The 27,405-nt window shown below is 42.0% G+C and overlaps 1 protein-coding gene across 10 annotated transcripts in view; it reads left to right on the top strand.

The window, feature by feature from the left end:
- The window catches only part of astn1 (astrotactin 1), a 245,798-nt gene that overhangs the window by 197,169 nt on the left and 21,224 nt on the right, over nucleotides 1–27,405 (top strand). For 8 of the 10 annotated variants that reach the window (XM_031807155.1, XM_031807160.1, XM_031807159.1 and 5 more), the window contains 3 exons: nucleotides 17,806–18,074; nucleotides 18,763–18,896; nucleotides 19,188–19,339. In XM_031807155.1, the coding sequence (XP_031663015.1) occupies nucleotides 17,806–18,074; nucleotides 18,763–18,896; nucleotides 19,188–19,339 (555 nt within the window). The remainder of the gene's footprint in view (nucleotides 1–17,805; nucleotides 18,075–18,762; nucleotides 18,897–19,187; nucleotides 19,340–27,405) is intronic. The other 2 variants (XM_031807156.1, XM_031807157.1) reach the window with 1 other exon arrangement.

The raw sequence follows: 27,405 nt of genomic DNA, 5'->3' as shown, positions 1-27,405 counted from the left end.
AAACTACACAGAGACAGGAACAATCCCCCACGAAATACAAAGTGAAACTCAGGCTACCTAAATACGGTTCCCAATCCGAGACAACGAGAATCACCTGACTCTGATCGAGAACCGCCTCAGGCAGCCAAGCCTACACTAGACACACCCCTAATCAACCACAATCCCAATGCCTACAAAACCCCCAACAAGACAATACAATAACCCCATGTCACACCCTGGCCCGAACAAACAACCAAAGAAAACACAAAATACCCAGACCAAGGCATGACAATAATTTAATGTATTTTCATCTCCCTATAAAGTAATTTGGTCATGAACTGAGTCAATTGTATAAAACCTATAATAGGATGCATATTGTCATGCCTAACCATTATTCCATCATAAACCTGTGAAGTTGATGAGTGTTGCATTGCCCTAAGGCAGGGATGGGCAACTTTGATTAGGGTGGGGGCCACAAAAAAACTGAACTCATCATGAGGTGCCGTAGTGGCTCGCGGGTCTGCGTCCCCACGTCCATACACACACATGCAATCAAGCCTTTTGAGGGGCCTAAGTGAAAAAGGTTGCCCCCAAACCCCGCCTTGCGAGCAAAACATTTTAGCGGCCCTCTTAATAGAGAGTTAATTTCCAGGAATTTGACACATTTTGCCATGGGGTATAGAGAAAATGTTGCCGTTTTAAAGCAAGTTTGCTGCAATTCTACACATTTTGCCATGGGGCGGATAGAATAATTTGCAGTTTCACTGTTCACTTCCTGCTATTCTTTACACTTTGCCATAGGGTAGAGAGAAATGTTTGCATTATTCAATATGATTTCTGAGTGATAGTGACTAACAAAGGCCTCTCCGGTCGGTATTTCGACCATGACTACTACAAGTTTAGACTAATTTACCAATAAAAAATGTTGTCACTGAAATGGGCTAATTAAGTGATTATTGATGACTGACATAACAAGATACATTTTTATTCACATTTTTAAGGGAAATTGATCCACGGGCCTTGGGCCGCCAGTCGCCCATCCCTGCTCTAAGGTCACATCAAAGTGGCGACACCATAAACAACTAGGCTTACACTCGCCATGAGGTCATTATTTTAATTCCAGCCAGCAACACAAGCTGCCACAGCTTTACTCCCACCTGGGAATTCCATCAGCTTGTGCTTAATTACCTCAAAGGAGCTGTCAATCTCACCTAATTATAACTCGATTTCCCCATTCCTCCACGCAAGGGGATTCAATTCAACCATTAAATCTCATTTCCCCCATAGCTCCCTCTCCAAATAAGGGGTTTAGTTGTGTTAAGCTTTAGTCATGTATAGCTATTCTTTGTTACTTGATGTTAAAAAAAGGGAGGATGGGAGGATGCAAGGAGAAGTGTGGCGGGACATCAAGAGATGGGTTCATCCCTCCATCCCTCCCTCCATCCCCCTCTCCCACCCATATGCAGGAAATAACGGCAGGAAGTCTTGCTCTGTAACGATGTGTCCTGTTGCTCTGGGTTGCCGCTGCTTGCAGTCAAAAGATATCACACAGTGCTAAGCCTGGACCTAGGGTCCAGCTGCTCCTGTCAAAGGCAACAAATCACTTGAATAATAACACAAAACCGATTCCACAAAAACACACATCATTTGTAATGTGCTTGTTTATTTGTATGTTTGCCATTTGGTCCACAGTACCCATGTTCTGTTCGTTGTTCTGTTCATTACTTGTTGTGGTTTGTTGTGTCTGGACACCAACACTCGTTCAGTAGGGAAATTCAGCTTCAGCAGTATTAACTGCTGTGCCATATTTTTGGCCATAAACTGCAGGTCCAGCGCATGAAAGCTATGAGCCTCTATCAGCTTTCCATTTACCAAGGTTAAATGCAAAGTATGAAGGACTGACTGAATCTGATCATAGGATTTACTCTCTCGATGACTACTGCAGCAGATCTATAACAGGAGGATACTAAACCAGGAGTGTGTGACTATTTGACATTCTCCCTGACAACAATTAAATCCATATTTCCTTCTTGTCAAAAAAAAACAAGATATGGAGAGAGAGAAGGTGAATTGAATAGATGATCAATTATATACTTAGGCCTACATCTTGATGTTCTGTCCATCAACAACAGCCAGCTGTGCAATGTAGTGTTTAGCTTCCTAGCCATTAAATTAATGTGATAAGTGCCGAATACTCTCATCACCTCAAGGTGCTGTTGTGGTATATAAAGCAGCAGTTACAGGAGGGAACAACACATGTGCATTTGGTCCGTCGCCCCCTCCCATTCCAAACATGAGGGACCCCCCCCCCCCCCACCACCACACTGTGAAATGGCAGGTAATGAAAATGACATCCTCTGAGCATGGTGATGCTGCCCCATGGAGAGCAGCCATCGGAGGATACTATCCTGCTGAGAACACACATCATTTATTACTGGAATCTAATCACCTCTTGAAAGGAGTTCCAATGGAACTCATTAGCCAGTTTGATGAAGATCGGCCCAGACAATAAAGAAACCAAGTAGAATCACTGATTTGTTGGGAAATAACTGCAGAGCCCTTGATGCTCCTGACAATCTTTGTCTCAGACACCCTGTGTATATTCCTGTCAGGTTTTTTCATTGTTTGTCTGAGGTTCACCACCGCATCAGATAAGAATCAGAAGGAGGCGGAGATGTGAAGTATATGTAAAAAGAACATATTTTTCCTTACCATGGTTCAGAGATAATGTCAATCGCTAGCTGACTGTATTTTCCAGGTTTTTGAAGTCTAGCCCCAGTGTTTCAGTTACCATAAATGCAGCTTATTCAACTAAATACTGTCAGAACAAAGTGTGCTATCTTAGACGCTAACTCCCCTTTAATGTCGGATCAGAGGTAAAGCATTGACTGATATCTAAACGTACTTGGTTTGATGCCAATTGATCCTCGCTTTTTCTTTAATCATATCTTCACTGTATGACGGGGCACTATCTGTGCATTCCAAATGGCCCCCTATTCCCTATATAATGTACTACTTTTAACCAGAGCTCTATGTGTTCTGGTCAAAACTAGTGCACTATATATGGGAAAACAGACTCATAAAATCAACAGAACTCTTTATTGATTTCTTAAAAATGTAATTCCCCATCATTAGCATACGCTCATCCACTGCAGTATCCAATACCTGGAACAAACTCTGAATATCGTAGTGCCTTTCCAAATTATCTAAGAAGAACATTCCTCATATTTCCACAAGGCTGCAAAGCCTCCTCCAAGGCTGAATAATCCCTTGCTAACTGTAAAGGTACCAGTAATCCCTATGAGCACAGTAAACTGTGGAGCTTGCAGCAGCATGCAGAGCCAATGGAAGGAAAGGTTCATCTGGTTGTTTCCTTAGCTACCACTGCTCCTCTGTAAGTTGAGGACATGTAATCAGGAGCTGCAGTCAGGCCCTAAGTGATAGCATCGATCTCCTGGATTGAAGAGTCAATCTTAATACAGGATTCAGAAGTGAAGTTGAATGCTGGTGTGTGAGGAATACATAAACCTCTGTTAACAAAGATGGATGGACATTGAGAGGGAGGGGAAAATGGGCACTGGTTGATGGTTGGCTTCCACGACCACATTTAGTCAGTCCTTGGATCATGGTTTGGGTTTGTTTGCCTGGCCAGTTTTGGTTTGTTTAAGAAAGAAGGCTTTGTAACAGTGGGGAAAAGTGGTACCTCTGTAGAATTGCAGTAATTGTGAGCAGCAGTCTCGTATGGTTTAACCAGCTGACACTTTGGGAAAATCCAGCTCCAGTAGAGTTGCTGCTCCTCTTCAGACATTTATAGCCACACCCTGTAATATGGGAATTGAAGCTATACATTGTTTAGGTCCTTATTTTTGTTGTACTCGTGAATCATATACTCCTATTTTATTTTGTATTGTATCACTGGAAGCAGTCTAAATAAATGGCAGTGTAATCTTGGTTACCCAGAAGCAAAATACTCTCGAAAGTTCGTAATTTACCGTTTTACTTTTGGGGGGAATGCCGTTAACAATTTTGATTAAATGAAACACGTGAAAAGTGAAACGTGAAAAGGAAAAAAGCCAAACCCTTCCCGTATGCTAATTTCACACGTATTTATCATGTCCACCAAAAATATATGGTTTTCATTCATTTTTACTTTATGAAAATCACTGCACCAGTTTAAGCACCGCCTTCCCCCAATAGTGATTCGTCCAAATAATTAATGACAAAAACCCAAAACCACGAACTACTGCTGCTCGTAATCAAATAATTACATGTGAGCCTTGACAGATTGTCACTGTTTCATCTGTCCATGAGATACTAATGGCAGTACAATGGACCACAACGTTAAGGAAAAGGGAAAGCCATGGCATTCTTCAAACAAGGGATAGGGAAAGTGGTACATTTGAAAGGAATATTTCCTTCGCGACGTGTAATGGAAAATGCCAGTTTGTTTTGGAGAGAGAGAGAGAGAGAGAGAGAGAGAGAGAGAGCTACTTACTTCAAATCATGAGTAAAATCCATGTATAGAATGAATGACTAAATTAGAGATGCCGCTTTTTTATGATTAATTAGCATCAAGCAATAATTAGAGTTCAAACTGAGGAAAAATTAAACCAGCGCCGGATGCGTTTACATACCTCAGGTAACAATAATGGTAATGCAAATCTCGTTTCAAAATTGGGTGAGCTTGGAGTTTTGCATCACTGTACACCCTGCGCTTCCATTTTCTGTCCCTCTCCCTCGTTCTCTCTCTACTGTAATGAAAAAAGTGATTAGCACTTTTTTAGCGGCGTTAGAAACAAGCCTTTGGCAATGTGTTCCACTGTAATTTCTTTGTTAATTGCGTCTCTAGGGAGGGAAGGGGAACGGAAGCCCGAGGGCAAGACGGCACACTTACACACTGCTCTGATTCTAGGAGGAGACCCCCCCCCCCCCCCACCCCCACCCTACCCGGAGATGTCTGAGCTTCCCCTAGCTTTCGTCCCAAATGACAGCCTATTCCCTATCAAATGCACTGCTTTTCACCAGGGCTCACACAAGTAGTGCGCTATATAGTGAACAGGATGCTATTTGAGACACAAACCTACTCTCATCCCCCTGTGCTGTCCTGGCTGCTCCAGTGTTCCACCACAGCCTCATCACCAACCTGCTTCCTCATACACTGCTCCGCTCTCTAATAAAATAAATGTACATGAGAAGATATGTTTTTCACAGGCGGCTCAAATGCTGATTTGTAGCACCAGACGGACAGGGAATCTTTAAACAGACACACAGCTCCCATCATGAGGTGAAAATATACTGCAAGGTAGTAGGTGGTTTCCCTTTTTTACACGTGGTGAATAATGGATGTCTGGAGGGATTTTTTCACCGTCGGGGGAAAGGACGAGTCAGAGGCTGTTATGGCCTTTGCCAACAGAGCATAAGCAAAATGGCTCTGGCATGCTGATATTGATCTGTGACAGAATGAGCTGACATGGAGGTCTGTGGAAGGTGGAAACATCCCACTTTTTAACTGCTGTTCAGCCATTTTGAACCATCGGAGGGGGTTGAAAATACGAAATATTTTTCACACATTTGGGGTATTTTCCCTCCGTTCAAAGCTGGATCCACTGATGAGCACAGAAGGGTAGGGGTTAACAAATAGATCAGAAAAGGCCACCTGATGACAATGTCATGCATTTCCTTCTCAGAATGTTGGATGAACAGATGTAAGGCTTTCATGCTTCTAGGCAAGGATCCCATGTTGGAATTAAATTCCCTCTTGTTATGTGAGATATACTTTCAAATAAATGTGTAGTTATAAATATGCATGCTATCCTTTGTATGTGTTGTTTGCATATATTACACTGACATTTATTAATCATAAAAGCGGGCAAGATCAATGAGTCACAAATTTAAGTAGCTAGTCGTCACAGCAACAGTGAATTTCTCTAAAAAGAGGTGCGGAAGCAGCAGGCAGGAAAGGAAAGGTTACTGCGTTTCATCTGGCATCAAGGCAGCAGACGACGACATGTCAGAGGAAGAGGAGAGCAGGTTGTTCACATCTCTGCTGTACATTTCTGCTGTCTCCAGAGTGTAATGACCCATGACTGAACCCAGCCCAGAGGGGGCTTGTGAGCTGCTCTTCTGGATCACTGCCGGTTCGGTGTGAACCCAGATGACCCAGGGACAGTGGAGCCTCCACACACTCCCAGCGTGGTGCAGGAGACTCCCCTCCAAGGGAGAGCACCAATGCCATAGCAACACTGGGGTTTGGGGACCACAGGGGTGACATGAGTTTCAACTTCTTGGCTGCTGATATCATTGGGTAGATATGTACCTACTAAAACATAAGACAAGAAATGCAGGAAAGAGCAGTGAATGTAGATAGTATGATTTCAATAGGAGGATATGCAAGAGATGACAATGCCAGACAAGCATAAGGAAATAAGATGATAAAAAGCCATTTGAGATTTTCAGCCTTGAAGTCTTCAATGCCCTGTCATATTGTATAATCTTAAAGGTCCACTGTAGCCGTTTTTATCTCAATATTGTATTATTTCTGGGTAAGAATTACGTACCTTAATGTGAATGTTTTCAATCGAAATGGTCAAAAATAGCTTATGAGCAAAAAGCAATTTCTCAAGCAAGAATTTTGTTAGGACTTCCTGGAAGTGGTCTGAGTTGGGTGTGGAAAACCTGAAATCTAGCTGTTATTGGCAGAGGTTTGGAACTCTTTCTTATTGGTCTATTAACTACAGTGAACAAAAATATAAACGCAACATGTAAAGTGTTGGTCCCATGTTCATGAGCTGAAATAAAAGATCACAGAAATGTTTCATACGCACAAATTTGTTTACATCCCTGTTAGTGAGCATTTCTCCTTTGCCAAGATAATCAATCCACCTGACAGGTGTGGCATATTAAGAAGCTGATTAAACAGCATGATCATTACACAGGTGCACCTTGTAATGGGGACAATAAAAGTTTTGTCACACAACACAATGCCACAGAATTTCGGCACAAACTGTCATTAACCATCTCAGAAAGCTCATCTTCATGCTCATCGTCCTCACTAAAGTCTTGACCTGAATGCAGTTTGGCGTTGTACCGACTTCAGTGGGCAAATGCTCACCTTTGATGGCCACCTTTGATGGTCATCTTCACAGATGAATCCTGGTTTCAACTGTACCAGGCAGACGGCAGACAGCATGTATGGCGTCGTGTATGCGAGCGGGTTGCTGATGTCAACATTGTGAACAGAGTGCCCCATGGTGGAGTTGGGGTTATGGTACGGGCAGGCATAAACTACGGACAACAAACACAAATGCATTTTATTGATGCACAGAGACCATGCCGAGATGCAGAGAATGACATTGTTGTGCCATTCATCTGCCGCCATTACCTCATGTTTCGGTATGATAATGCACAGCCCCATGTCACAAGGATCTGTACACAATTCCTGGAAATGGTCCAGTTGTTCCATGGCCTGCATACTCACCAGACATGTCACCCATTGAGCATGTTTAGAATGCTCTGGATTTACGTTTATACGACAGCATGTTCCAGTTTCTGCCAATATCCAGCCACTTTGCACAGGCATTGAAGAGGAGCGGGACAACATTCCACAGGCTACAATCAATAGCCTGATCAGCTCAATGCGAAGGAGATGTGTCGAACAGCATGAAGCAAATGGTGCTCAAACCAGATACTGACTGGTTTTCTGATCCAAACCCCTAGCTTTTTTTTAAGGTATCTGTGACCAACAGAGGGCGTATCTGTATTCTCAGTCATGTGAAATCCATAGATTAGGGCCTAATGAATTTATTTCAATTGACTGATTTCCTTATATGAACTGTAACTCAGTAAAATCTTTGAAATTGTTGCATGTTGCATTTATATTTTTGTTCAGTGTAATTTACACCAGGCAGGCCAAAACTCTATCCCACCAAAACATGCTGAAATTGCAGGCGGTCTTTTCAAACACCTCTTACACTAAAAGGACATTATAAAAATGTTTAAGATTTCACAGTATTATTCCAACCTCCTGGTGTGGAAGTATATATAAAAGACAGGAAACACGTTTTTTTGACTGCACTGGGCCTTTAACAAACTCCTGTGTGATTGGCCGGATTAATGAGAGAATTATCACAGCGTTGAAGTAAAACATACTATCATTTAAATGGCTCTGTGATGACTGCAACTTGAAGCATCACCTCTGTCTCTCTAAAGTGAAAAGTTTTGACAGAACACTGTGATATATGGATTCTCTCCAGGACCAGAGTGATTGAAAGTTGCATGAACGAAAGACAGGATTCAGGAAGATGGACATTGTTATGAGCTAGTGTCACAGGGATCAGTGACCAATATTCTAATATGTCTGCTCCATAGAGCAGCATAATATAGCAGCCCCTCTAAATGGACGGCAGGCCAGCGGAGGGCAAAGATGGAATAACCAGAGTCTGGAGATGTTTCTGAGATACATACTGTAGCTACCTCCTCCAAGGCCAGTGGATTTCAAGCAGAATGTGTTACAGGTACAGGTACATCACTAGAATCTCTGTGGTTCAACGTTCACTACACACTCAAAAATAATTAACAAATACCTGCCATACTATAGACCTTTTTGTGTTAATGGAGGTTTGGCTGCTAGAAGCTCTGGGAAAATGTTCCACCTGCCGTGTTGGAAAATGTAATGGTAAAACAGATCAAATGAGTCTCAGGAACCTTGAACCATCTCCAAGTGCTCTGTAATGATATCGATTAAGCTTTTTGCTGGCAGCCCTTGAAAGAACACAGCTGGGTTGAGTTGTCAACACAATGTATCTTTTGCGCTACTGGCAAATAAATACTCTTCACATAGTTGTGAGTCATAACTCGTGACTGAGAAAACATTAGCCCTGATTGCCCTTGCAACTCAACTCTGTCACATCTCAGAGTAGGAGTAGTGCATCCTTGTTTGTGATCTGCACTGACAAGTAATCATTTATCATAGTTTTCTACACGGCTGTAATGACATTGGATAGGTTTTAATTTGGGAGTGCCTGTCTGCACACTGACCGATGCACGATTGGAAAAATAAGTTGGCAACTTAACTCATTCTCACTCAATATGACTCTCTAATGAACACTCAGCTGATCTCAGGGCTGAACTCAGGATACACTACATCATTGTCCAAAATTTAGGAAATTAGCTATGACACCAATGTGTAATTTCTTCGTTTTTCTGCTGATACAGACTGAATCATGTGGGGCAACTGACAAGAGGTAAACAGTCGCTGTATCTATTGATTTGTCGGTTCAATGTAAAGTGGCTAGGACAGCCTATTGCCTCTGCAATGTAAGCAGTTTTACATTTGCACTGGGAATGTCCTGTAAGCCATGCCTCTATGTCACATCAGAAATGTTTGCACAAAGGAAATTGAGGCCACATCTTCCTTACGATTTGATACTGTTATCAGGTGTAAGAGTGACATGTCCCGTGGCCATTTAAAGCTGTTAGAAAAGCATTCTACATAACTCAAATACTGAATGAGGCATTGCTTTAATCATATGGACCCGTGTTCAATCCTCAAGCAAAGGCACAGGTCTAGAGTACATTCTTCTCCAATGTTACAAACACATGTGTGAATGGAGCTCTGTAATAGCAATTAAAATGAGCCTTTACAGCTCGTTTGTCATGTCCTGGCACTAAAACAGCGCTGAAGTAGAACCTCAACCATCTAAGATATACCCACTTGTTTAGATTGGTCAGGTTCAGGGGGAAGACAGATGTGGGGCGGGTGAGAGCTCTCTCTTTCTTTCTCTCTCTCTCTCACTCTCTCTCTTTTTCTCACTCTCTCTCTCTCTAATTTTGGATTCTATCAGTTTGCTGCTGATAGATATTAATTGATTTTTTTCCAGGTGCTCCCTCTTGGCTTAACTAGCTGCTCAGAAGTCAGATGGTAATTACAGGGAACCTATTTTATCAGTTTGATTACTGATATTTCCTGCCTGAAATTGATTCATCCTCCACAACGAGATTATTCTACAGATCGCCTTGGCTGCTCTCTGTCTCTGTGGCCAAGCTGAAACACTTAGGAATGTGACCTAAGACTTATATGTAACCTGACAGAGCTTACACCAGGTACACTGTCTGCTGTACATAGAAGCTAAAGAGAGAGAGAGATATCTCGGCCGGCTAGCTATCGCATAACAACACTTTACTGAAATCCACCAAGGCAGGAGAGATAGGGGAGTAGAGAACAGGGTTGACTGGGCTGGGGTGGTGGTGGTGGTGGTGGTGGGTGTTTGTGTTAAGCTTTGGTGAAGATTGAGGATGAGCTGTGCAGGGCGGTTGCGATGTCAACACAGGGTGACCTCGGAGTGTGCTTGACAGAATAGGGGCTTGAGATAGGGACCTGATGTAGCAGTCATCGCTTGGCCCATATTACTCATTTTGGAGGTCAGACAGGTGGGACCCTTGTGAGTTCCTCTTTATAATTAATCTTTTCACCCAAAGAGGATGGCGATGGCTTCCTCCTCTGAGTAACAGACAAGACCATCAGGGAGACAACTGTGTGCTTCTGGACGATCAGCAAATATACTGCCTCTCGAAATCGAATCTCTACGCCTATAATTCATTTGTCTTACTTTATGTCTTATGCAGAACAAAGGATAGGCTAACCCCTTAGTCAAGTATGATGAATTTGTACAGACTGGAGTTTACTGCAGCCATTATTTAAGGAAGATAATTCATGTTAATGTTAAGTCTCGGTTTTTCCGTGAAGCTTTTTCCTGTCACTTAGATGCCATAATAAATTATGAGAGTGATTCAAAATAAATACTCATACAGCACATCAATGTCAGCCTCTGAAAACCTAACGTTTTAATGACCCATGAACCAACAACCTCTAATGAAAAGTGATCTAGACATTTCCTCAACATGAGCAGATTCCTCCCAGAGCTATGCATATTTCTCTCTGTCTAAGCAGGAGAGAATTTTTTTCTCTGCTATTTGGGGAAGGTTTTCTGATATCGTTCATTGCGATAAGAAGTCTATACCAAAGAAATGTGAAGTTTGGAAAGGATATACATTTTCTAATAAGGGTGATTCTTAATGGGACAATTGATGGCTACAACCATCAAACTATTAGTAGTAGTTTAAGGCATGATATGTTTAACAATGTGCACCACATGTTTTATTGTATCGCTCTATTTACTGTTATTGCATCAATTCAGGCAATTTATCGCAATATGTATTTTTATCAATATCACCCAGCTCTAATGCAACCTATCTTTACGTTGTTGTACTACCTCAGTATATTGCTTTTATAGGCATCTCTATTTGGTTGTTTTCCGGGAGGATGCACAGTTTGGAATTTTTTGGCCTCTTACAATGTGTTCTTTCAGTTAATTAGTGGAGGTAGCTAAAACTTTTGGATGGCTGCAGCAAGCCAGCACCCATGAAGGTCGCTGCGCCCGCCAAAAGTGTAAATGATACTGTGGGGTGAATGTAGTGTTGCCGTGTAATCTGTCCATGAAAAGAATGCCAGCTGCCAGCCTCATGTGGACTGATAAGGCCTACGACTGCACCTTGCTGGTGAGGAAAAAATGAAACACCACTGTTGAGATCCGCAGCAGCTCCCAGGGACACTAACACCGAGTTGCAAACATTTGATTATACTGTATCGCTGTTGCTATGGGTCTGCCTCGGCTTGATTCTCTCTCAGCTTGCTATGAAATGGATGCCTCTGGTATAGATTTAAGTCAGACAAGCCCATAACATACAATATTATATTACAGTCAGTCAGAGCCAGTAAAATTGATCTTATCTGTATAAAAACCCCACTGCATCCTTGACTTTTATGATCTTATGTTTCCTACTGCTTGCCATATTTTCTCCCCTGTGAACCTGTAGAACACAAGCTGGGCAAAATAAACCCAATGAAATGTCAGGAATGGCAACATAAATCAAGTTCAGTTCCATGGTGGGAGTTGTTAATATTCTGGATCTGAATATCTTGGCACTCAAATAGACTAATATCGGTATGGATAATCCATTTACCTTCTGAGGTGGCTCGTACACTGCTGTTTCTCTCATCTCTAACAATGGTTTTATGAAGTTTCAGGCCTTTGTTTGTAATGGGTTATAGAGACATGATGGCTGAATAAATATTTCCTAGCAAAGCTCTGCAATAGGAAAATACTATATCATTGCCTGTTATTGAGAATTATAAAATACAATTATATAATTTCCTATATAAAATATATCAAAAAATTCCTCCCACTGTGCACGTATTCTTTGTACAGCTGTGATGCGACCCCAGTATAATGTCTCACCTGGAGGCGAATCCTCAGTAAATTGCCTTCAATTCAGACCGTTGCAAACTCAGGCCAACCTAACAGGCCAAAGTATAGGGAGGTGTTGGTGGGATTTGAGGACCGACAGACGCGTTAGTCCCCTTCAAAGTCCATGAACAAGATGTCACTTTAATGTGGTGCGTCCGTGGGCAGGCCCAATCAACGGTAAATAAACGCAGGCACTTTCACCTGCGCTGCAAAGAGCCGTGGCTACAGCTTCTATTAAGGGCCAGAGAAGGCTGTTAGTTAAGCACATTGCCAGCCCAGCCTGCTAAAGTGCAGAGATAAATCAAACTTCAGAGAGCTTGAAAGGTTCGCTGGCCAAGTAGGCTGGAGTGACTGAAGGAATTAGTATGTAAATACCCCATTCTGTTTTACTAGCCCAGATGTCAGGCCATCCATATGGTTTAGGCCTATGTACAGTAGTCCAATTGAGAGCTTCTACCCTTCCACACCTGCTTGGTAGGTGGGTATTGACTGGTGGTGAAAAAGGTTCTCACAACCACTGTCTTAGCAATCAGGTTGAATATCACAGTGAATTGCCACTCAGAGTAGGTATCTGCTTCATTGCATTTTGCTTAGCTGCGTATGGGGCGGCAGGTAGCCTTGGGCCAGTAACTGCGTTGGGCCAGTAACTGAAAGGTTGCTAGATCAAATCCCCGAGCTGTCAAGGTAAAAATGTCATTCTGCCCCTGAACAAGGCAGTTAACCCACTGTTCCTAGGCCGTCATTGAAAATATTCAAGAAATAAAAGAGACAAAGAATTTGTTCTTAACTGACTTGCCTAGGTAAATAAAGGTTAAAACAAAAAAAATAGGTGTAGCAAAGTGTGCCACTGTGAATTATCAAGGACAAGCAGTGTCTGCCTGGGAAGATTTGCCCGTCACAGAGATTTGTTTAAGAGCTCCAATGTATTCTGTTCCTGGTCGGGTTGCACTGTGTAGAAGTATTGCTTTCTGGGGGCACCGCATGGCTCACTGCATGTAGTCAAATTTTAGTGATCTTTTTCAAACAGTATCAATATGATACTTTTAAACTCTCTTTGATATGATTTTCCCACCCAGTGCTCTGTTGCCTTTGTAGCTTTACTGTCTATTTTAATTCTGTAATGCGTAAGTCAGCTGGAAATCATAATAACAATGTTTTTATTAGCATCTATTTTCCACAAAATGTAAAAGATTCCCCTATTATTTCCTCCCTTAGTATGGTGAACAAAAGAATCTGCAGTCATATTTTTTTTAAATCCTGCAATGCTGCTAGAAACACTGACTATAGCATCACCTAGTGTTGATCTGAGAGTATTTCTCTATGTGGGAGGAAAAGTATTGTATCCCTGAACAAATGAAATGAAATCGAATCACATTGTCATTGTCACATGCGCCGAACAAGCTTACTTTACCAACAATGCAGCTTTAAGAAAAATACCTTTAAAAAAAATATATTATACAGGGGGCACCAGTACAGAGTCAATGCACGGGGGCACTGGTTAGTCGAGGTATTTGAGGTAATATGTACATGTACTGTAGGTAGAGTTATTAAAGTGACTCTGCATGGATAATAAACAGAGAGTAGCAGCTGTGTAAAAGAGGAGGGGGGGGGGGCAATGCAAATAGTCTAGGTAGCCATTTGATTTCATGTTCAGGGGTCTTGGGGGTAGAAGCTGTTTAGAAGCCTCTTGGACCTAGACCGCTTGCCGTGCAGTATCAAAGGTAACAGTCTGTACTGGCCGTACGCACTACCGTCTGTAGTGCCTTGTGGTCGGAGGCCGAGCACTTGCCAGTGATGCAACCATGCTCTTGATGGTGCAGCTGTTTGAGGATCTGAGGAACAATGCTAAATCTTTTCAGTCTCCTGAGGGGGAATAGGTTTTGTCGTGGCCTCTTCACGACTGTCTTGGTGTGCTTGGACCATGCAGTTTGTTGGTGATGTGGACACCAAGGAAATCTCAACCTGCTCTACTACAGCCCTGTCAATAAGAATGGGGCATGCTCGGTCGTCCTTTTCCTGTAGTCCAATCATCTCCTTTGTCTTGATCACACTGAGGGAGAGGTTGTTGTTCTGGCACCTCCTTATATGCTGTCTCATCAGCAAACTTACTGATGGTGTTGGAGTCATGCCTGGCCATGCAGTCCTGAGTGAACAGGGAGCACACACCCCTGAGGAGTCCCCATGTTGAGGATCAGCATGGCAGATTTGTTGTTACCTACCCTTACCACCTGGGGGCAGCCCGTCAGGAAGTCCAGGATCCAGTTGCAGAGGGAGGCATTTAGTCCCAGGGTCCTTAGCTTAGTGATGAGCTTTGAAGGCACTATTTAATAAATAAAAAAAATTGCCAAGTCAGTTGACGGCCTACACCGGTCAAACCCGGGTGACGCTGGGCCAATTGTGCTCCGCCCTGTGGGACACTGTCAAACACAGCCGGTTGTGATACAGCTTGGATTTGAACCAGGGTGTCTATAGTGACACCTCTAGCACTGAGATGCAGTGTCTTAGACCTCTGCGCCACTCAGGTGTTGAAAGCTGAGCTGTAGTCAATGAATAGCATTCTCACATAGGTGTTCCTTTTGTCCAGGTGTGAAAGGGCAGTGTGGAGTGCAATAGAGATTGCATCATCTGCTGATCTGTTGGGGCGGTATGCAAATTGGAGTGGGTGTCGGGTTTCTGGGATAATGGGGTTGATGTGAGCCATAACCAGCCTTTCAAAGTACTCCATGGCTACAGACATGAGAGCTATGTGTCGGTAGTCATTTAGGCAGGTTACCTTAGTGTGATTGGGCACAGGGACTATGGTGGTCTGCTTGAAACATGTTGGTATTACAGACTCAGACAGGGAGATTTTGAAAATGAAGACACTTGCCAACTGGCAAGTGAAGACACTTGCCAGTTGGTCAGCGTATGCTCGGAGTACACTTCCTGGTAATCCGTCTGGCCCTGCGGACTTGTGAATGTTGACCTGTTTAAAGGTCTTACTCACATTGGCTATAGAGAGTGTGATCACACAGTCATCTGGAACAACTGATGCTCTCATGCTTCTTTCAGTGTTACTTGACTCAAAACAAGCATATAAGTAATTTAGCTCGTCTGGTAGGCTTGTGTCACTGGGCAGCTAGCCGCTGCCCAAATCCTCCCACATCCGACGAGCGTCAGAGCGGTGTAGTACGATCCGATCTTAGTCCTGTATTGAGGCTTTGCCTGTTTGATGGTTCGTCGGAGGGCATAGCGGGATTTCTTATAAGCTTCCGGTTTAGAGTCCCGCTACTTGAAAGTGACAGCTAAAGTGGCAGCTAAAGTGTCAGCTGTAATCCATGGCTTCTGGTTGGGGTATGTACGCACAGTCACTGTGTGGACGACGTCATCGATGCAGTTATTGTTGAAGCCAGTGACTGATGTGGTGTACTCCTCAATGCCATCGGAAGAATCCTAGAACATATTCCAGTCTGTGCTAGCAAAACAGTCCGGAACACCAACTGTTCCCGAGTGATGACACATTCTATCTGGTCTATACTGTGTCAAAGAATCTTCAAATCCTCACCTTCCCAACATCTTGTAATTGGTACCTTTCTGACTGTCAGAAACGGAAGCACCCAACACAATTTAGATTAAAAGTTTCTCATTTTCCTAGAGAGATGCTCAAGGTGGGCTGCAGATGACAGGATTTTCCTCTGCTTTCTCATCCCGAGACCCTGTATGGAATGAATGGAATTTAATGGGATGTTTTCTCCTTTCCTTGAAAGTGATTTGTCTTTGCAGCCTTATCTTGATATTCATTATGTTTGCCACATAACTGTCTGGGTGATGAGGTAGAGCAGCATGTCAAAGCAAAATGGTGTATGTGTGCATGTGTGCATGCGTGCATGACATGTGTAAGTGCGTGTGTGTGTGTGCACGTAAGAGAGCGTGTTTAAAATATATGTATTGTTGTATATTCTCCAACATCATTTATGTTTCCAGAGTGATTCTCTGAGTCGATTTCCCTAAGCATTGATCCACTATTTTATTCCAAAGCCTAAAAGTCAACACCAATCTCCTAACTCAAGTTGTCCTTATAAAACAGCCACCGTTAACATTATTATTATTATATTTTTTACCTTTATTTAACTAGGCAAGTCAGTTAAGAACAAATTCTTATTTTCAATGACGGCCTAGGAACAGTGGGTTAACTGCCTGTTCAGGGGCAGAACGACAGATTTGTACCTTGTCAGCTCGGGGATTTAAACTTGCAGCCTTCCGGTTACTAGTCCAACGCTCTAACCACTAGGCTACCCTGCCGGCCCAAAACATCCTGCATGTCTCGTAAAAACGGTCAGACGTGACCTGACCTCTCAGCAGCTGTGTTTGACATGGACAGAGTGCATGCAATGGTTCCAGGCACAGACCCTCTCTCTTTGATTAATCAAGCACTGGCACGACCCACAGAGGGCCACCGTACCCCCTCAGGCCTGACCATGGTCGTCCCAAATGGAATCATATTCCTTATAGCGCACTTAAGTACTGCACTAAATAGGGAATAGGGTGACATTTGGGACAGAGCCACCAGAGGTCCAGCTTGTCACGAATTGATGACGACTGACATGCCCTGCTAGTTGATCAGCGGCATATAAAGTACATACATAGCTGAGCTTAATCACTCAAACTGCACCCAGGCCCGGACCAAACGCCCATGGAAAGCCCACCATTGTCATGTGTGTCACACTTTAAGGGCAATGTGATCTATGAATAACAGTGGGCAAACCCCATCTTTCTGATCGTATCTAATGATTATAGAAGTTGAATGATGTTGTAGCACGTTAGAACTCACTTGGCCCTGAAAGCTTGAACTGAGTGCAGTGATGTGTCCTCTTGTTTGAGTGATGGCCATCTACTCTACGCTACATCTACTATTGATATACAAACAAAGTGAGGTGTGTATTCTGATTTAGTTTTATATCTCGATCCCATTCTAAGATATGGACTACATTATGTGGGAGAGTAAAGGGTGACTTTGTGTGTGTATTTCTCCCCCTCACCCGGTTGGCTCATAAAGCCATGTCTCATTTCATCAAAGCCAGCTTCCCGCTACTGGCTATTCCTCAGTTGCCTGTTGAGCTTTTAAATTGCCTGTGTATGCACACGACTCAGCAGTATGAAGGAATGGTAATTTGAATGCTTTTTAAGAGAAAAAGTGGCAAAGCTTTGCATTTAATAACGCAACTTGCTCTTCAGAGTTGTCTTTGAAGATGCCAGCAGGCCAGCATTGCCCAAAGTGCATTTGAGAGGACAGCATAATAAATAGAATGGAATGCAGTGCCAGTTTTGAGGGAAATGCAATGTGTGGATATATCCGATATATATCCCAACATGAATCGTGATGATAACTCACATTTGTATTGAAAAATTCCACCTATAACTTCTCTATTTTGTAAATGCTGACAAGATTTCAAATGTTGTTTGTAACAATATGTTTTATTCAGTTATGTCAATAAATCCTAATATCCAAAGCCCACAGTAACTATAACTATGCCCTTTTCAGGGAATTCCCCATCAGAAGAGTCAGAGGAGCGTGACAAGGAGCCCCGGACCCTGACCTACCCAGCGTACATCGCCAGCCTGCTGGACTCCGGTGCCAAGCGCATGGCGGTGGGGGTGCGCATGGACTGCAGCAGCCAAGGCCAGTGCCCGTACTCCTGCCACCTCTGCCATATGAGCCCTGGGCCTGGGCGTCCAGCTGAGCCTGTACTGCTCCAGATGACTAAGGCCACCCCGCTCTACGAGCTGGTCTCCAACAATGAGACCTACCAGGCACTGAAAACCTTGGTTTACTCTCTTTTTCACAGATTTTTGCAGACATAGTCAAATCCTCATGATCAGAGTGGATTCCTAAAATCGTTAATAAACTAAAGTGATACTGCCAAAAGCAGTGTGCACATTGTTTTGTCTTTGAAGATATCATACAATTATTCCCATGCACCTGCAACAAACAACCTAAGCAACCTAACCAATTATTTTATTCAGAGCAAAGAGGAACATTCACCACCAATAATTTGATGTCAATTTATACATTTAATCATGCAGTGAGAGAACCCCTTGTTTTGGGAGTGTACCACAGCAAAACACATAAGCTAGTTGTTTGGCAATGGCGGTCGCAAAATGTGCTGATCTCTGACTTGAAAATGTTGGGTGATCATGTAGTGTATACCAGACATAAGCCTACATCAGTATGCCAAACTGCTAATAGCTCTATATTGATCTACTGTGATTAAAGACATGTTTTTAAGATACTAAATGATTTCATCACTTTCTACCTGGTTTTAGTCGTTTAAGTATTTTTTTATTAAATAATTACTGACACATTCAAAACCTCCAATCCACCAGTTGAGAATCGCTGAACTAGAGGAAGACTGCATGACCCCCTAGAGGGGCAGATGATATTGATTCCAAGGCTCAGGATGTGTGTGATATTGACAGTGTTTGCTCTATCTCTTTGCAGGCACTGCAGGAGGCCATGATGAGCATGCTGTGGTGTTCTGGGAAAGGTGACGTCATCGATGACTGGTGCCGTTGCGACTCGAACGCATTCGGGATGGACGGCCTGCCAACATGTGCACCTCTCCCCCAGCCTAGGTTAGTCACTCAAAGCAATCAGTTTACACAACTTGATAAACACAAATAAGATTGTATGTATTGATTTTTTTTCACCTTTATTTAACCAGGTAGGCTAGTTGAGAACAAATTCTCATTTACAACTGTGACCTGGCCAAGATAAAGCATAGCAGTGTGAACAGACAACACAGAGTTACACATGGAGTAAACAATTAACAAGTCAATAACACAGTAGAAAAAAAATATCTAAAGATGAGCTTGTCTTGTCATGATTTGTGGCGTTAGGTGTCACTATCTTTATTTCTCTACCAGGCTCAGGTTGTCCCACTCCTATGAGCCCAGCAGTTCATTGGTCATCATGGAATGGAATCACACTGAGCCACTAATTGGGGTGCGGATTGTTGATTACCTCATCAGCCAGGAGAAGGTGACAGAGAGGACAGACCACTCCAAAGTGGAGACAGGTACATCCCTTGAGGAATTATGGTATTTATGTTAATTTCATACATTATGCCCATGTTTAAATACACAAACAGCTGTGTATGATTACTTAATGTAGTGGCAAGGAAAGGCAACTTCAAACTACATGTTACCACAGCAAATTCTAGATGCTTAGAATGATTTAGATTTTTCCTGTTGTAGTTTTGCATGTAACCACAAGATGGTGGTCAATGGTAATAGTAGTGTGGCCTGCATTCACTTAGAGCACCTGAACGTTTTTAAGCTTGAAATAGGTTGCTTTTCTGACAAACGTATGATGAGAAAAAATTATTGACCAATGAAACTGATGAGTCTGACATACTGAAAATGACCTATGAGGTGCAAATCACTCAAAACTACAACTTTTAGTTTTTAGTGTTTTTAAATCCTTATGGAATGATTGGTGGATTGATTGATTGCTTCAAAGCACACACCTTAAATGTCAAACATTGGTGGTGGAATGGAGCTATGCAAGACAGTACAGATCTGGGACCACCTAGGAGAAGGGGAACGATATCTGGAAGGAACGTTGTCGGGAGGAGTGGTTCTGATTTAAGCATTCAGTCTCCTGTCAGATTAAACCCCCCCCCCCCCCCAAAAAAAAGAATGTGGTGAATAACCTTCAGATGAACGTACTAGAACTCCAGGGATCCTCTCTGGGCCTCTTCTCTCTGGAAATGCTCTTCATTTTATCTCACAGATCCAGGCTGTTTTATCCCGGCATCTAATGTGATACACATACTGTTGCCTAATGCTCAAGGCCATACTGTGTACTATGGAATTGTTCATAACATAATATGATCGAAATCTATAGCTACAATTTTAACATGTGTGTTTTGTTAGGCGAAAATCCCTTATGTTGCGCTATGGAATTGTTCATAATGTAATATGATCGAATCCTTTAGCTACACTTCTAACATATGCATTTTGTTAGAAGAAAAACCCTTATGTTGTTCACTGTCTCTATAGTTTTATTTGTTTAATAAAATATTGGACTTGAATATAAGTCCATAATATATTCTGGCATCAATATGGTATCATCTAGCTTGTCTTGATGCTAACAGGTTTCATTTAGCATTAATTAAAAGTGACATTGATTGCATGGAGCCACCAGCCAAAATAGAACAAATCCATCAAGATGTGCAGTTGGAAATGTTTTCTTTCTATCGATTGAAACATTTGTCTGTGTTAGATTTTTGATGAATTATCTGATTAGTTTTGCACCTGCTGCATATCCCAAGTTATCCAGTTGATGCAACGCCACAGTGACATATTTCAACTAAAGTTATTGACGTTTCACGTAATGTGTCTTTACACAGATCCTCTTGTTTGATTGGCTATATGGCCCTCAGGCTTTGGAATCATTCATCCATGTCCAAAGGGGATATTTCCTTTCCTTTTTCCCCATCTGTCCAGTTTGTTTAGAAGTTGTTTATGGCTTCCCTTCTCTCCAGGCTATACTGCCCATCCCAAACCCCAACTTCAAACATGTTGTGGCCACAAAAAAAAATCAAAAGAACAATGTTATATCAAGTCCAAATGTGGGATTGTGAAAAAGTGATCGATGAGGAGGTGCTATTGTAAGGGCTAAGACTTACTGGAAGGGAAAGCAGTTTTTTTGTCTTTCTGTGGACTTAAGCCCTTCATCTCTGTTAGGCCTGGATTTGAATGAAACTCAAAACAGCTTCTTTGCCGTGTTTACTGGAAAGATCTGAACAGATTCCATGGAATGTAAAAAGAGATGACTACAGAATCTCACCCCTCTTTTTGTAGAGACTCAAATTCTTCCATTTTTCAAAAGAGAACCCGGACAACCCTTTACTTCATTTACACAAAACAATGGGGTGTTCCTCATGCTGTACTGTACAGTGGTCACTTTCACTCCCCCATAGCCTCGGATTACATATTATATTATAGCTAGATACATATAATATATCATAGCTAATGACTGTAGTCTGGCCTTCTTGACAGGGGCTGGTTGTGTGCTAATCTCACACATAATGGGATTCAGGCACACAACTTGACATCATACCCCTCTCCCAGATGTTGAAGCTGACTAAATCGGAAGTCTGCTTTCAGTCATCACAACTGGGCCAGACTCCATGTGAAAACAAACAGCCGGCCCAGCCAGGATGATGTCACTGCTTTGATCACCCAATAACGACAGGGTTTACTCAGGGGTCAGTGGGACATGACATCCAATCCGTAAACGGATTACGCGCACCCATGTGCTGCTTGGGGCGGAGTGCCAAACTTCCTCCCCAGCAGGACAAGAGAACCCCTGAAAGCGATGCATGCCCGTGGTGGAAGACAAGGTTTCATACCCAAGGAATGTTTCCATGAGCGCTTTGTCGGCCGTTGAGCTCACCTCAGCTGTTGGGCAAGGTCAAGTGCTAGGGCAGGTATATTACAGAAGCTGGCACGGGATCTAGGTGGCCTCATAGACCCACACATACCCAGAGAGCAAAAGTCCAGCTGTGAGTAGCGTAGACACTGGCCCCTCACCTGGGCAGGGCAAGACTCCGACAGAGTTCATGAGAAGTTAAGGGGCTAAGGTCTTTATTGCAGTACACAGTGTTATCCCTGCCATCCAGGACCTTTATTTCAGGCGGTGTCAGAGGAAAGCCCAAAATATTGCCAAAGACTCCAACCACCCAAGCTATAGACTGTTCACTCTGCTACCGCCCGCCAAACGTTACCGGCTCTCAGACCAACAGGCTCCGAGACAGCATTACCCCAAAGGCATAAGACTGCTAAATAGTAAAATAATGGTACCCAAACTATCTGCACTGACTCTATCTTGCACTGACCCTACGCACACTCACTAGACTAAATATACACACTATTTATACACACTCACAAAGACTACATTGACACTCCCACATAAAACCCACACACATACACTACATACACACTTTCACACTCAGCATTTGCTGCTGCTACTCTGTTCTCTATTTTACTCATATTATTATCTATCCCGATGTCTAGTCACTTTACCCTGCCTTTATGTACATATCTACCACAAATACCTTGTACCCCTGCAGATTGATTTGGTACTGGTACTCCCCGTATATAGCTACATTTTTGTATATTGTATTTTATTCCTCTTGTTACTATTTGACTTTTCTTATTATTATTTTTAAACTACATCATTGGGAAGGGCTCATAAGAAAGCAGTTCACAGTAAAGTCTACACCAGTTGTATTTGGCGCATGTGACAAATAACATTTGATTTGACCTATAATCTATATGTTTAACTTGTGAAAATGACATGTGTCTGCTTTTTGGTTCAATGAAACTCTACTCTTACTATTGCAACCTATTTTGTGGTTCCAGAACAGATAAAGAGTAAAAACTTTGATTTAGTTTATTTGAGTTTAGTCATGATGATCTACTTCTTTGGAGATTTACAGCGAAATGACAATCACAACATACAACTAACATTGATGAGGTGAGAGATGTCAAACATAGCAATGCCACAAAAACAACCCTTAAGCTCATAACCACTTTCAGGCCGAGCTCTGACAAGTGGCAACACCGCACTCTATTCCCAGACAAATATTTACTTTACAAATGAAGTTGAAAGTCTGTGGTCCAGAAGGGATATTAGGAGAGCCAAGAGACAAGGGCGTCCTCACAACAGAGCGGGGAGTTGGATCGCACCATCAAAACCTCCATGTGCTGTATGCAAACAAAAGTCATGAGCAAAACACACAGATGTCAGTCCCGCCATGCTACCATGTGGTAAATGGTTCAGACTGCTTTAGACTGCTGTTGAAGCCACTCAGAAACAGAATTAATGCAAGTGTGGTGAGGCTCTATGCATGGCGGGAATTGTTTGAGCCAGAGGAAATACAATTATTCCTAACTGTTCAAAGAACTCTGAAAGGTTTGTCATAAACAGATGTTTAATATTGAGTGGTGATAATGTGATTCTTATTTATGATCTACTGTATGACATTAGTAAAGTACTCTTAAGACAGATGAGAAGACCAATACATATTCTGTTCACAATCCGGGACCAAAAACAGATCAACCAATTTGAGCAGATTGTATAAGGTGTTTGCCCCCTCTCAGTCTCCTCTCGACCATATTCACTTTGACGTAAAGTGAGACCCTAAAACATTATGCATTAGGCTATGTTATACATTGTCTTTAATCAGATATCAACTGCGTTTCATCTAACACTCGTGTTATGCGCTCCAACAGTGTCATTGCCCTTTTAAAATCTTTTTCACATCATATTTGGGGTTTGGCAGTTTCAGATTCAGCTTTGGAACACATGCAAGTTCAAATTCTATCAGCTTCAGTTCAATGTTGAAATATTTTGCTGGATATCAAGAACAGGCAATTTATCACATCTCTAAGGCCATAATCGAAGGCAATACAGTATAAATTGTAAGCGGTAAGCGGTTCTATGACGTAAATGGCAGAGGCCGTGTTCTTATCAAAGGCTTTTTTGTGAGAAAGTCTACGCAGATTGAAATGTTCTTCCTCCCTCTACCCAAGCAACTTCACTTTTAAAAATGACACCCCCTCCCCCCTACTTCAATTAGGGCTTTATTTCCTCTGTTTCTCTGAAAAAGACAATACGTTCCATGTGGGAGATCAAGTCTGTTAATCATTTTTAGCCAGGAAGTGCCAAGAAGCAATGCTCTACAAACTGTTGTTGTCCATCTCTTGCCTTTTGTTAATCAAAGTAGACAACAAGAGCCAGATGTTATTTGTTGAGTCTTTACGGAGCTGCCAAGTCTGCTGGTACCTAGCAGTTGCTGTTTTAATAGAACTGGTAAAATTCCCAGCGTTTTGGACATGGGGGAACTTATGTGATGGATTAGGGAATTTTCAGGTTTAATTGTTTACCTGTTTATTAAACAAAAGAGTCTCTGTTTGTGTGTGTTCAGGCCCTAGGTCTTTCTTTCACTCCCCGTCTTTCCCTTTCATTTCTTTTTCTCTCTTTTATGAAAAAATTGAGGACAGTGACACGTTCAGAATCTGCACCTTAGCAGAATCAATGTCTATTTTCATGTAGCGACGATTGAGACTTGGGTTTGAGATTAAATGTGACACTTTAGTACAGAATCCAGTTGGATTCACGTGGGAAACATTGTTAAAATGCTCCAGGACCAGACTAGTGATATCTAATGTGCCAAAGTAAACTCTGTCTCATTTTAGCTGGCTAATGTTAGGATGGCTAGCTATTTTTGACTAACTTTGCCAGCTAATGACAACATTGCCATCTGTCTAAAGTAAATTTGACTGCATTAAAATAATGGCAAAATTAGTTTCCTACAAAATATTTTCTTACTTCAGCAATGTCATCTTATTTCCGGGCCACTAATGAAACAGCCCTTAACCCCCATTCAGAATGGCTGGCCATCAGTCACCTTTTGGGCACTACTATAGCAGAGAGCGACTTGAGAACGTTCATAACAATGGCATGATGCTACCGAGTGATATAGGTGCAACCCGGGAATTCCCTTGTCAGACTCGGATTAGTCACTACTCCTCAGTAGCTCTTTCCTGTTATAATACATCGTTTGATAAATAAATACATGTGTTGAATGGGTATGAAAGCAACTACACATGTATTCTCTTATGCAAAATATGGCAGGTTGGCATGGTCCTGGTCCATCTATAACTTTCTTAATCAAATGTCTCATATCACATATGTTAGTAAAAAATATTTTTTCCAGGAATACCACTCCACATACTGACTCTGTCTCTCTACAAGATATCATGGGCTTGTCAGAATCTATTGTCAAGGTAGACCTGGGCCAACGGAAGGAATGATATCAGCCTCAGCTGATGTGAGAAGGATAAATGCACTTTGGTTTCCTCTGAATTCATCGAAAATCACACAATACTTGATAATTTGTATAGAAGCCTCGCATGTGACTAGATCAGGTTGCATGTGAACCTCTGGTTAAAGCAATTCAAAATAAAATTGCGAGAGGATTATTTCATACCGCTTAGGATTCTTACATTTCGACCAGTTGACAAGATAATGAGGCCTTGGACAATGATAGCACAGTGGACTCATCATTAGCTCATTATTTTGAGCATGTTCCCACACAGTTTAGCATAGACAACACAATGCTAATCATTAGCCACTCGCAATGGATTTGAACTTAGTTGAGTTCTTTTAGATTATCCATATCCCTCTGCATATGTAATACACACCTGCAGTACTTTGTGCTTTATAGTATCTTTCCAACTACTAGGCTACTTTTAAAGATAGACACAAATGTACAGAACCATGATGTTTGAGGCAGCTATTCCTTTAAAGCTGCAAAATATGTAACTTTTTGGGCGACCTGACCAAATTCACATAGAAATATGAGTTATAGATCTGTCATTGCCATTGAAAGCAGGTCTAAGAAGCAATAGATCGGTTCTATATGCACTATTTATATGCTTCCGGTTATTAAGTTTAGTTTTTGCATCTTTTACATTCATTTTTGTACACTAGCCTCAAACAGCTGAAAATACAATATTTTTGGTTATGGAAAACATATTTCACAGCGGTTTAGATGGTACAATGATTCTCTACACTACTTGACTTCAGATACAGTATAACATTCATAGCTTGCTAAGATTGAGGGGAGACCACCAGATGTTAGCTAGCTAACATTAGCATTGCTATTTTTGCCACACTTTGCTAAATAATGACAAATTGCCATCTGTCTAAAGTAAATTGAAGACGTAAAAATGATTGTCATTCAGCTGTGGTTGTTTACATTAGCATTATCTGATTGCTCAGAGAAACCACTGTTCCAAAACGTTTTAAGTGAATTATGGGTTGACTCAGCTTCTGAAGATTTGCAGTCAGTTTTGCAGAATTGGTCCCTATAGCCAATATAATTCACTCCAATAGTTAATGGACCGGACAGGTGCTGAAGATGGCTGAGCGTTCTTCACATCGGGTCCCTAATTACGACTGGATTCCCCATATGGACCATCTAGACAAGAGAAGAGTGTGAGAGGCATGGAAAATGATCAATCAAGCAATAACTCCCAGTATGGTGAACTTAATTAATCATGATCATTGGCAATAGAGCTCGACAGCTTATAGTCCTAAAAAACTCAAATGAGTTACCTCTGGTTCTTTCAGCCATTCCTATGGGGGAAATTCATGAGGACAGAATGGGGTTTTGGGATAAACACCAAAAATACGGTCTTGAGGTTAACGCAGGCTTAGGAGAGTTCATACATTTTGTTCCATGAGATAATATCAGTCCGTTAAACTTCTTGACGCACCCATCCCTTTAGCGGGATCATTTTCATCAACACCCGCTGAATTGCAGTGCGCCAAATTCAAATTAAATTACAAAAAATATTTAATTTTCATGAAATCACAAGTGCAATATAGCAAAACACAGCTTAGCTTGTTGTTAATGATAGGATAGGGGGCAGTATTTCCCCTTTGGATGAATTGCGTGCCCATAGTGAACTGCATCAAAATCTGTCCTAAATTGCTAATATATACATATAATTAATATTGGATAGAAAACACTCTGAAGTTTCTAAAACCGTTTGAATTATGTCTGTGAGTATAACAGAACTCACAGGGCAGGCAATCTTGCAAACTAGTTTTGAAATCCTGAAAGTTGGGGCAACTTTGACGTCATCGCCCCCTCCCTTCCCAACAAGTTATGGATCTGGAAACACTTCCTATGTCTTCCACTAGATGTCCTCATTCAGTAGAAAGTGTAATGGAGCATTTGCTGTGAACTTTGACCTAATGGGAAGGAAAGTGCTAGAGTGTCGCAAAAGATTCATGTGCTTGAAGGCGCGTATGCGTTGGAGTGCTTCGTCTGTTCCAATCAGCCCCAGATGAACTAGGATTGCCCGGTTGGAATGCTATTCGATTTGTATGATTATAACATCCTGAAGATTGATTCTGCACTTAGTTTGACCAGTTTCGTCGACCTGTAATATGTAATTTGGAAGTTTTGATGCAAAATTATCCTGGACCAGAAGTAATTTTTTGGGCATTTGAGCTGAAAGTGGTAGCAGATGCTGCTACATGGACACTAGAATTGAACAT

The sequence above is a fragment of the Oncorhynchus kisutch genome, linkage group LG27 (assembly GCF_002021735.2).
Source record: "Oncorhynchus kisutch isolate 150728-3 linkage group LG27, Okis_V2, whole genome shotgun sequence".
Classification (NCBI taxonomy): Eukaryota; Metazoa; Chordata; class Actinopteri; order Salmoniformes; family Salmonidae; genus Oncorhynchus; species Oncorhynchus kisutch.
The sequence above is the reverse complement of the archived record's forward strand: the minus strand, read 5'-3'. Positions and strand labels throughout refer to the sequence as shown.